This window comes from Diabrotica undecimpunctata, chromosome 1 (assembly GCF_040954645.1).
Source record: "Diabrotica undecimpunctata isolate CICGRU chromosome 1, icDiaUnde3, whole genome shotgun sequence".
Lineage (NCBI taxonomy): Eukaryota > Metazoa > Arthropoda > Insecta > Coleoptera > Chrysomelidae > Diabrotica > Diabrotica undecimpunctata.
In genome coordinates, this window is record NC_092803.1 from 151,025,315 (window position 1) to 151,038,122 (window position 12,808).

At 32.2% G+C, this 12,808-nt stretch overlaps 1 protein-coding gene across 2 annotated transcripts in view; it reads right to left on the reverse strand.

Moving 5' to 3' along the window:
- smg (sterile alpha motif domain containing protein 4 smaug) overlaps positions 1-12,154 on the reverse strand; it is a 36,506-nt gene extending 24,352 nt beyond the window's left edge. For both annotated transcript variants that reach the window (XM_072520223.1, XM_072520222.1), the window contains exons 1-2: positions 11,980-12,154; positions 4,840-5,111 (exon numbers count right to left, since the gene is read on the reverse strand). In XM_072520223.1, the coding sequence (XP_072376324.1) occupies positions 4,840-5,103 (264 nt within the window). In that variant the 5' untranslated portion in view covers positions 5,104-5,111; positions 11,980-12,154. The remainder of the gene's footprint in view (positions 1-4,839; positions 5,112-11,979) is intronic.
- Between the last annotated feature and the right edge of the window lie 654 nt (positions 12,155-12,808).

The window sequence follows — 12,808 nt, forward strand, 5'->3', positions numbered from 1 at the left end:
CCTTGTTATAAATTTGACGTAGAAAATTTTTGTATAGAAACTTCTTCACGCTAAACCACATAGTTTTTGAAATATTTGCGAATAAACGTAAAAACCTACTAATTTACCGACTTCTCCCCCAGTACCCCCTAAACCCTATGGTCGAAATAGTGAACTTTTTACTGAATCATATGTGGACCATATAGAACAATTTAGTGTTAGAGCGTAACTTTTACTTTGGATGTAAGGGTTTGGGTCTAATTATATCATACTATTTGTGAGTTTTGGTAAACTTAACAATATTCTCCCAATTTGTCCTATCTTTCATCGTTTATTTACTTACTCGGTAAGGCGAAACGCGTGCGTCGTTTAGCTCACGAGGCGGCGACTGTCACAGTATACTTGAGCCAAGGAGACAGAATGACGTTTCGTTGCGTTGTGCCGTTTGTCGGTTTTGTGGTTCCGATACGGCTTGCTTTTCGCACACCCGGTTAGGGTGTGTGAAAGGAGTTTGACTGGAGCGGTACATATGTCAAAGAATAACACAGGTGTCCTAAGAGCAAAATATGCTCTATGTTTTCTGTTTCGTCTTCGGACAGCTCTTGGATGTATTCTCTCCAGCGTTTTAGGTTTTCCTCCGACTCAATTATGGTGTTCCTATTTTTGTCTAGAAGTGGCAAAATATGGTTTCTTATTGATAACCCTACCATTTCTTTGAACTTCAGGTTGAACAAGTAACAATATTAATCTGACTTTCTTCGATTTCTTGCATTTCCCCTCAAAGTATACTTGTTTTGTTTCTCTAATTTTGTTTACTGATATCAAAATATTGATATCAGTCTCAATAAACTTTAAATTGCAGCGTTGGCTGCAAAATAAACGAAAATGTTGCATAACATCGTGACAACTAAATGTTCGGACAATTACTATTTTAATATTGGGTTACATCGCCAAGCGCCTTTACAATCCTGGTAAGTGGCAATCCTGTCTGACATTGTTCGTACTAAGGATTTACACAAGTAAGGTTCGGAACTAACCCATAATTCACCTAATTTATTCTTCAAATTGGCAACGGTTCTCTGGGGATCATTACGCAATTTGTTTCATCTTATGCCATAATGTCTCAATAACATTAAGGTCTAGACTGTTCGAAAACCATAAGAGGACGTTAATGTTATTGTCTTCAAACCATTTTTTAGCTGTTTTAGGTGTACGGCATGCAGCACCGTCTTGCTGGAATATAAAATTCAAGTCCTGCTAGAGATCGTGACCACTTGGTACAAGACTATTTTTCAAAATGTCTTACTTTAATTGTGCCTTCCACCACCTCATATCTTCCTAGACCAGCTGATGACACGCACCCCTAAATCATAATTCCTTTGGTCTTCCACTTCACAGTTCTTTTAAGAAAATATGTATGGAAGTATTAATTTTTAGTTCTTATATTCCGCTTTCGAAAGTCTCCCATGCAAACATCAAACTTCCATTCGTCACTTAATATGATTCGGGACCGATCATCAATGGTCTATGAAAACTTTAAGCAACCGCTTCAATTGGATAACATCGAAGATTTCAAGGACCGTTGATGACTGGGCCAGAGTCATATTCAGTGAGGAATCGAAGTGATGTTTGCGTGGGAGACTTTCGAAAACGAGTTATCATAACTAAAAATGAAGCATTCCATGAAGATTGCCTCAAAAGAACTGTGAAGTGTCGCAAAGGAATTATGATTTGGGGGAGCGTGTCATCGGCTAGTCTAGGAAGATATGAGGTGGTGGAAGGCACAATAATTAACGCAGCAATTCAGGTATCAATAAATTTTGAAAAATAGTCTTATACCAAGTGCTCACGATCTCTAGCAAGACTTGAATTTTATATTCCAGCAAGACGGTGCTGCATGCCATATAGCTAAAATAATTAAAAAATGGTTTGAAGACAATAACATTAAAGTGCTCTCATGATATTCGAACAGTCCAGAACTTAATGTTATTGTAGCATTGTGGCATAAGATAAGACAGGAATTGTGTAATGATCCCCAGAGAACCGTCACCGATTCAATAAAATAAATTAGGTGAATTATGGGATAGTTTCGACCCTGACATGTGTAAATCCTTAGTACAAACAATACCAGACAGGATTGCCGCGGTTGTAAAGGCGACTGGCGATGTAAACCCATATTAAAATAGTAATTTCTTGAATTGTCCGAACATTTAGTTGTCACGATGTTATGCAACATTTTCGTTTATTATGCCGCCAACCCTGCAATTCAAAGTTTATAGACACCAAACCATTTTAATATTTTGTTATTAATGATAGAGTTTAATTTATTGTTGATCTGGTTCTTTTGTTCAATAAGCAATATTGTGAAGATGAACGATTTCAATAAATTTTCGTTTGTCCGAAAATTTAGTTATGAGGGCTCGTATTACGATATCTCTCGTTAATCTTGACATAGTCTATCTGATTTCTTACTTATCTTTTCTGGGATATCTGCTGCGACCTCCACGTATATAACCGTCTTGTTGGCAATTTAAAGAATATGTGTGTGTGATTAGTTCATGCTCTTGGCAAACTTGTACTAACAGATCCCCCTTTCATTATATGCTCCCCCAATCTGTGGTGTCCCACTTACTATTCTTCCAGATCTTCATTTGGCAATTTTTGCATTAAAGTCTCCCATAAATATAGTGATTTCCCCGTTCTTATTTATTTTTAAGGCATCATGAATATGCTGATACAATGTTTCTATTTCATCTTCCTTTCCTTCTGTCGTTGGTGAATAAACCTGAATCAGATTGAATTTGGTGTGAATGTATTATTTGTAGGGGCATCACTCGTTCGGAAATCGAGACAAAACCTTGTACTGCTTTATTCACTTCTTTATCGATAATAATTTACTACATGTTTACGCTGGTTGTCAGTTCTTCCAGAGTAGTATAACGTACCAACGTTTGTCGGAAAGCATCCTGAGTTAGGCCACCATGTTTCGCTTGCTCCTAGTACATCAACTTTCATTTCTTGAAGAAAATTATGAAATTTACCAGGTTGATGCGTTTTTCACGTTCCACATACCAATTTTCATATTAGACAACTGTATTTTGTTTGTTTGGCAAGGATTTCGACTCCTTCTAACGATCTAGGAGTCCTTTTCCTCTCTTCCTCTGTCGGATCTTAGGTTCTTATTCCCATAATTAGCAACTCTTTTGTATGTAGTACTGATTGTCATGATATTTGACCAGGAATATCCCCGCGGGTCTTTAAAGTGGTAGTCATCTCGTGGCTCTCCTCAACATCAATTGCCGTTGACTATTCCAAAATAGTTCCTCCGTATATGACTACAAACCTAATCATAAATTGTTTCATATATTCTTGATTTGGACTCACGATTTGGTAGCTAGCTCATTAAATCTTTGTATATATAAGGGCATTCATTATTGCTGATAATCCTTGCTTGTATTTCTTGACTAACGATGTTGTCATTTAATATTGAGTCCAGGTAGGGGAAAACAATATAAGCTCGATGTCTAGTTTATTTGCTTTTGATTTTGTAACCTGCACATATTTTCCTGCCTGACAAAATTTTAATATTAAATGCATTCGTCAACTTTTCGTTTACTTCCATAACTGCCTTGGATCCATTTTTATTACATTCTGACAAATTGATTTTTTTTTTCTTTTTCATAATCAGGTCAAGAAATGGACTACCTAAGCTCTGACGTCACATAAGAAGTGTATGTGTCACATTGTGTGTATTTGTCGCATAAAAAGTTGGAAATACTACTTTTTTTATTTGTTTAATGAAGAAATAAGGACTTTTGGTTATGAACATACATTCTGTGCTATTGGTATTATTTGTTGTTTGTGAATTTTTGAGGAAAGAATATTAAAGCATTAAGATATTTACTATGACTGTTTATATTTTAAGGTTATGTGATTGTTTGAATAAAACTTTAAATATTTTTTACTTATTTGAAGGTATTTTGTTATTGTTCTTATCGGGGTTATTTCAGAATGAAGATCTGAATTTATTTGCGAAGTTAAAAAATATTTAAATTAATGTTTTATTCTTTTTTAAGTGGTAGTGATTTTATCCCCTAAAAGACTAAATATAATAGTTAATAGTAGTTTTGTTGTCATTACTGAAAAATTTAGTAATACTGGATATATTCAACATATGTTTACTAGCCATTATATGCCCAGATCTAAAACAATAGTAAACTCAAAAACAATTACAAAATTGAGAAAACATTTTTTTAAACACCCATTATGGCAATCTGATAGAAAGGTTTTCACAGAATGTCATTTTACAACTTAAACTATGAGAAAACGAATATATTTAGTCTTTTACAGGATAAAATCACTGGCAAGGAAAAAAGAATAAAACATTAATTTAAATACTTTTCAACTTCGTAAATAAATTCAATGATTTATTGATTTATTTTAAAATACCCCTGATAAAAACAACAACAAAATACCTTGAAATACAGTAAAAAAAATAATTAAAGTTTGAATCAAACAAAAACATAACCTTAAAACATGAACATTAAGAGTAAATATCTTAATAATTTGATATTCTTACCTCAAAAATAAGGAAGAACAAATATCAATCGCCCAGAATGAATGTTCATAATTAAAAGTTTTTATTTACTCGTCAAATAATTAAAAAATATATTTCGAACTTCTTATGGGACAAATACACACAAAAAGGATTTGTCTGGGAAGGTTTTATAAGCCCCGCCCATTGTGACAAACAGAACAATCTATGTCTATCAACAGATAGGTGGAACCTTCCAAAGTTTCAAAAATTAAGTACATATTTCAAACATAATTTTTTCAGCAAACTAGATAAAAAATACATACCTGTGGCGGTTCAAGTAAAAAACTGGAAATATGTGCAGTGTCATTGGCATTTCTTTCTAAAATCTGTGCTGCAGGGGTATTTACAGCATTTATGGACATCTCCAGAGTATGTTGCAAAAACCTGGCATTTGCAAATGGTAGCCCTACCATTAGGTAGTACAGACCCACAGTTCTTTCGCAACCATCCCATTTGAGAAACTTGATTCTGATTTCGTTGAGCTGCTCACAAAATTCTGAGAAATCTCGTATGTGACCATTCTCCATTTGGAAGTCTGTGGAGAATAAAGGACTTGTGTAGTGCTACATACAAGATCAGTTTACTTTTTATCTCTGTACATATTGTATAATTCCGTTGCATGTTATAATGAAATATTACACTTAAGTAGTGGACATTGTTAATTAACAAGATATTTGGCACATTTAAGACTAATAACCCTACTGTAAACGATATGGATAAATATAATAAGAATACAGATTTTTTCATGTAGCAACACATAATCTCAGAAAATAATTTGATTTTAAATCTGAAAACTTATATGTAGTTCCGCATAAATGTAACATCTATAGGTTAAAAATATACAGATACAAAAAAATTATAGATAGTATTATTAAATTAGCAAGATAACTAACAGATATACTAACATTATGGTTCCACTTGATAGACCAAGATTAAAATTATATTTCACCCTAATCTCCCCTTCACATTGTGCATCACAGCCCACAATGGAGCATTCTACCGAGCAATAAATGTGATTGTTTCTTATTGAATTTAACACTGTTTACAATATTCTCTCATTTATTTGATTGCAGCAGGTGATTTTAATGCAAAACATACAAGATGGGGTTCAAGATTGATAATAACACGCGGAAGAGAACTTATTAAAAGTTTAAACGAAAATAACTTGACTACAATTTCTACTGGGCAACCAACCTACTGGCCTACAGATAGAAATAAAATACTCGATCTCATCGATTTTGGTATGATAAAAGGAATAAGTAACAACTTTTTAGATATTAAACCTTCCGTTGACCTTTCGTCGTATCATTCTCCCATATTTATTGATGTGATGGAACATGTATATAATACAAATAAATACCCCATGTTTTCAAATCATAAAACAAATTGGAGTCTGTTCAGATTTAATATTCAAAATGCAATTAACTTAAATCTTCCTCTTAAAACAAATGAAAATATTGAGGAAGCAGTTCATCACCTTACATCAATCATTCAACAGGCAGCTTGGAGAGCAACTCCAAATCTAAATCAGAGTAATAACTGTGAACCATATCCACATCATATAAAAATCTTAATCAGTGAAAAGAGAAAACTAAGAAAACAGTGGCAAACTTCCAGATCTCCTGAGAACAAAACTGAACTAAATAGGGCTACTCGTTTGCTTAAAAGATAACTACACAAATACAAAGATCAAGGCATAAATGAATTTCTTGAAAGTCTCACTGCGACGGATGACACAAATTACTCTATTTGGAAACTCTCTAAGAAACTTAAACATCAGATTAAGCATGATGGTCCCATTAGAAATAAAGATGGTGATTGGGCCAAGGCCGATGAAGATAAAGCACAAGCATTCAAGCAAAATATCAAAATTAACGAAATTAAAGAGATAGTTAAACATCTCAATACTAAAAAAGCTCCAGGGTATGATTTAATATCGAGAAAAATCTGCAAAAATTTACCCGAAGAAGGATTTCGGCTGGTTATGTACATATTTAACGCTATACTAAAGTTAGGCTATTTTCCGTTTCAATGGAAAATGGCACAAATTATTCTAATACCGAAACCAAATAAAGATCCACACGAACTATCATCCTATCGTCCAATGAGTTTGCTTCCCATTATCTCTAAGATATTTGAGAGGATACTCCTTCAAAGAATGAATTCTATAATCGACAGACAAAAGTTAATACCTGATTATCAGTTTGAATTCAGGCAGAACAATTGAGCAGGTACATAGAGTTGCCAAAGTAGCAAGAGATGCAATTGAAAAGAAAGAATACTGCGCTGCAGCCTTTTTGGATGTCTCACAAGCATTTGATAAAGTATGGCATGAGGGGCTGCTATCTAAAATAAAAACTCACTTTCCTCATTCTCTGTATGCACTTCTAAGATCCTATCTTACCAATCGATACCTCAGGGGAGTATATTGGGACCAACTTTATACTTACTCTATACGGCAGATATTCCCACAAGAGTAAATAGCACTATGCAGATGATACTGTGATAATGGCTTCTAGCTCGGTTCCTGTTACAGCCTGTCAAAATTTACAAATTCATTTAAATGAACTAGAGGAATGGTTAAAACTGTGGCGAGTTAAAGTAAATAGCAGCAAATCAGCACACATAACATTTACTTTACGAAAAGAGGGTGAACCATCTGTGAGCATAAACAATACCATAATACCCAAAAAAAGTGATGTTAAATTCTTGGGAGTACATTTTGACAGCCGACTAAATTGGAGAAAGCACATCTGGACAAAGCGACTGCAACTAGGATTAATATACAGGAAAATGTATTGGTTCATGAACCAAAAATCCAAATTAAGTCTACATAATAAATTATTACTGTATAAATGTATTCTAAAGCCAGTTTGGACCTATGGTATACAGATATGGGGTACGGCATCTAATTCTCACTTACTGAAACTTAAGCGTTTCCAATCTAAAGTTTTGAGACATATTACCAATGCACTGTGGTATGTTCCCAATTATGTCATACATCGAGACCTTCAGATCCAAAAAAGACACCGTTGTCTCACTCAGTGGCACTTACAAAAGTAAACTACTGCACCATCCAAATACACTTGCCCGAGACCTACTTAAGCGACCGAGGAGAGGAAGACTAAAACGCCGTAATCCCTTAGACCTTTCTATACCTTTACATACATAAACATATACTCTACCATTTTATAGCTACAACTTATACTATATATACCTATAACTTATAATTGTGTGTGTGTAATAGCAATAGTTCTATTTTTTTAATATGTTAGTAAATGTCTTTGTAAAGTGTTATTTATATTTCAGATATTTATATATATTAGAAATTTATCTTAAAGGATTTTTGTCACTGGACGGATCTCCCCTGTGTTAATTACGTGATAAACTTATTGATTATTGTTTTTATTGTAGAAACAGATTACAATAAATAAAGGATGTAAAAAAAAATTTATTTGAGAAGGAGCTACTAGGTATGACAATAAAAATTCAACATGCCAAATGTTTAAACAACTGCAAAAAGAGTACAAATAATAAAATGGTACTCAGAAGAGAGTATCAAGAGTAAAAAAACTACTAATTTATTTATTACAGCTCTTCAGATTAAACCAACACCTTTAGAAAAAACAGTATTGGCCATTATTCATCAATTTGAAAAGTTCGGCTGAATTAATGAAAGAAGAGGCACAAGGTAGTAATCAACCTTATAAAATATAAAATTTTTTGTAGTGGGGACTCCGAAGTGGTTTGAGTGGTCAGACAAGTTTAGTACAAGCGAACCAGTGGTAAAAGTTTTTGTTTGTTTTGGATATTTGAATACATGTGATAGTAGTATTCATGAAGAATGTGGACATCAAATTTGTGTATTATTTAACTCTGAAAATATTATTTAGCTAATTGCATTTATGTGTATATTATCAATAACATGCGAAGGAATGTTATTATGTAAAAACTGTTTTTGTGTAAATTATTATGACTATAAAATTTGCCTCTAAACATAGGTGTGTTCATATGGGCTCGTTAGGCGTTAATGCCATTTAAGAATAATGTGCTTTATTTTAGGGGAATTACGCTTCAAGAAGCTCTAGATATAGCTTATGATGAAGGAAATCTGCAGATGAAGATGAGAGTGGTTTAGCAGACAATTTGTCGGCAGGACAAATGAGTGCTCCAGCTGAGATTGTATTTGCGAACAAAAACAGACTTGGACTCAACCTTATAATATTAATATTTTATCTGCATCAACACATGTACATGTTCCAAATAAGGACAGTTATTCACTAAATTTAGCCATCAAACCAGCAGTCACCAATTTTGTTGAAGGAGATTTGCAAACCGGCAGTTGTTCAGAGATATTTGAATGTTTTTTCTCCGAAGATTTGCTTCAAATAATTTTACATAACATGGTAAACTATGCTTTATTTCAAGGAAAATTTTACATACAATTTTTTTTTTTTCAATAACTTGTTTACAAATCCAAATTTATTAAGTATGTACTCTAAAAGCTAATGGTTATAGTGGAACCGGCACTTAAGGATAAACCGCTTGCCAAAGGACTATCCTCTTCCTTAAAAAAAGGAGGTTGAAAAACAAAGAAGAGACTTTTCATACATTTTAGACAGGGAAATTGGAATAGTGTATGTTAGATGGATGGACAATAATGTTGTCACCCTTGCTAGTATGAGTTATGGTATTGAGCCAGTGAAGGCAGTAGACAGGTTTAACAGAAAAGAAAAGAAAATACTTCCCATACCAAGACCTAATCGTATAGCGCAATACAATAAAAATATGGGTGGAACTGACCAAATGGACAACATATCGGTAAATTTGTCTCTTTGTCTACCTTTAGAATATAATTTTTTATCTGATTGTAGTTATCATATTGGTATTAGGTCAAAGAAATGATACTGGCCCATATTTACTTTTCTAATTGATGCTGCATTACAGAATGCATGGATTTTGTACAGAAAAAGTGGCCGAAAAATTAGTCAACTAGATTTTAGACAAAGTATTTACCAGGTGCATAAACAGGTAGAAGGAAGCTATTCAGTAGTACTCTTGTATTTATTTTCTTTATTTCAGATGTATTTAACAAGATACAGGATACAACCGAAAGCTACTGGAAGAACACTGTAAGGAGCAGCGAGTGTTTTTTGAGATAGCAATGATATTAGATATGATGGAATGTACCATTACATTATTACAGTCCCCAAAGGTAAAAGGGGAAGATGTGGGGGTGACAATAATTGCAATAGTAGAGGACGAACAATGTGCCGTTAATGTAATATTGAACTTTATATAGACTGTTTTTGAATGTTTCATAATTAATAGTTAATTTTTATAAAAATAATTTTTTTTTGTGTATAACATAGGTTGTGCCTAACGAGCCCATATGGGAACAGCTATTTTTAAGCATCTTGTTTTTCCTAATAAAAAAATATGATCAAAAGTATGTTGTAGGGTATTATTTTAGTCATTATTATTGTTATTTCTAAAATTTTAAGAATTTTTTTTCTCTCAGCGTTAATGGGTTAATGAAAAATACTCTTACTAAAAAATAATAAAACTTTATACTGTTGTAATGGGGAAGTGAAGATGATTTCAAATATAAAATAAAATATAGGATGTAAGTTTGGTTTGCCACAGTGTTATCAAGCATATGTGCACTGCCACTCACCAAGTTCACAACTATAGCGTAATAAATAGATTCCACCTTAGAACTACAGCAATTAACACAACTGCAGGACAACAAAGCATTGTGGTAGAAGGAATAAAGTACTACAACATTATCCTGGACATAGTGAAGACAATGAACATCAATGCCTTCAAACAAAAATTAAAAATTTAGTTTATGGGAACTATTTTATAACCTCCTCACACTGAAATTTTTTACATTTGTTTGTTTTTTGTGTCCTATTAGTATAAATAAGTTTTAGTTTTCTTTCTGTTAAATAAATATCAATAATGATAATATCTGTACACATATACAAATTGTTTGCACAGTTAAATCATATTCTTATTCAAAATTTGTAATGTTTCAAAGCAATTATATTAAGATTATATATTTTTTCTAGTTTGACTCACGTAGTCTTCTCAGGCTATGCAATTGTATATTTAGCATTTTTATAAGTGATATTTTTACTTTCATGGAATAAAGAAATACTTACTTAAATAAAATATAAGATATAATAAATCAAAAATTTTGAATAAGTAACTAAAAAGTAATAATTTAAGGAACACAATTTATTGTCAATGAAAAAGTAATACAATTATCAACCTTGACACAGTGGCAGTATTCATCCAAATGTCCAAGCTACTCAAAAGACACAGTTTGAATTTAGAATTCAAAATCATATGCAGTGATAATCCATCTAAATGTAGATGTAGAGTCTAGGATCTTGTTCTAAGTAACACCTGAAGAAATTGGAAGTACTAGGGAAGTACTATTGGAAGTAATATTTCTAAATACCCACATCACACCCATATAGTTATAACAAAACAGTAAGAATATTTGGAACACATGATGAAAAATGAAAAAAAAATATAGTTTTCTGAAAACCATAGTACAAGAAAAAGTGTAGGGTAAGAAATCTGTATATAGAATACAAATGCACAAAATAGTCAAAGAAGAAAATTGTCTTTCGCAAAGATTAATCTTTTTCAAAATCTCAACAGTTGCTTTATGGATTTGATCACCAATAACACTGTTAGTTAAATATTGAATCCTGTTTTCTCTCACTTCTCCTGTACTCTCTAACTTCTGAATTACTATCTAAATTTGAGATCTGAAGGTATGAGAACAGATTTAACATTTACCTGAATTGTACTTTACTTAAATATATCATTTCTATGTATCAATTTATTACTTTAGCATGCATAGTCTGTAGCAGTCTTGCTTAATAAAAATCTTAGGTAAATAGCACAATTTGCTGTGAAATTCTTATGAAACTAATGCCATGAACTGGACTTGACAAAAGTGACAATTATAATGTATGTAGTGCAACTTTTAAAATAGAAGGTTTCTTACAATTCTGTTTGTTTTTCTTAACCTGATTTCATATTTCTCTAGATTAAGCATAAACCATTGAGTTTTATATTAAATATACATGGTTATCATTTTTTTAAACGCAATCCAATCAGCCTTTATATCATAAACAATGAATCATTCTAGATGTTTAACAAATTTACAATACTTGTTATTCTTACAGAATTTAAAATTCGAAACTGCAATAAAGCGGCAGTGATCCAATTAAATATGCATTACTTAACTGCACATATGAGATTTATTACTTTTAAAAATAAATGCATACTAATTACACAGTGGTTGTTTTTGGAGAACAAAATTTAAGTTTATGTTAAATATTAACCTACTTTTCTCCTATTTAAATGAATGATTTTCTTACCTTAACAGATCCTTATAGTTCAGAACTAGTCACAATACCGTTTTTATAAGCTACGGCTGGTTGTCTCTTTTTTGCAATTTTTTTGTTTTTCAATAGAAACTTTTTAATTAATACTTATATGTCATTTTGTTATCTACATATTAAAAACAGGAACAGACCCAGTGTCAATAATTATGACAGAAGCTGACAGTCTCAAAATTGGACTACTTTGTTCGAGTCATAGACATATATAAATATACTGTGCGCAGTGTTGCCAGGTGACATGAACCATTTTGCGGTAGGGCGAACTTAAAAAATACGGTAGAAAACGGTAAAAATACCATAAAAATGTCAAATTTGTTGGTTTTTACATTATCTAATGCCAATGGTCTATTTAAATGACTTTTTATAACAGTACGTTCATTTGTAAATAATTTTCACCAGAAAATACATACAAAATGTTTAAAAACATAATTTTTATTAAAAAATTAACCAAAATAAAATTTAAAAACATTAATTGAAATCCAAACTAAACCTGAAAAATATGGTAAAACAAAACACAACACAATTATAAAAAAATCAACCATTAGATCTCGTCAATATCCGAGTTCTGCTCGTAAATGTTTTTATTAAGAAGTTTTCCTATATCATTTTCTACCTTAAAATTATAGCAACTTCCGTCTGAGCCAACTATTCTCTTACCATGTAGTAGTGCCTAAAGAGGCTTTGTGATTAATGTATTTCTCTGTTTATTTTTTAATGTATCTTCTTTCTACATTTGCACTCGAATGGGAAAAAATTCGAGGGAAAAAATTCTTTCTACATTTGCACTCGAATGCGGTAAGTTCAA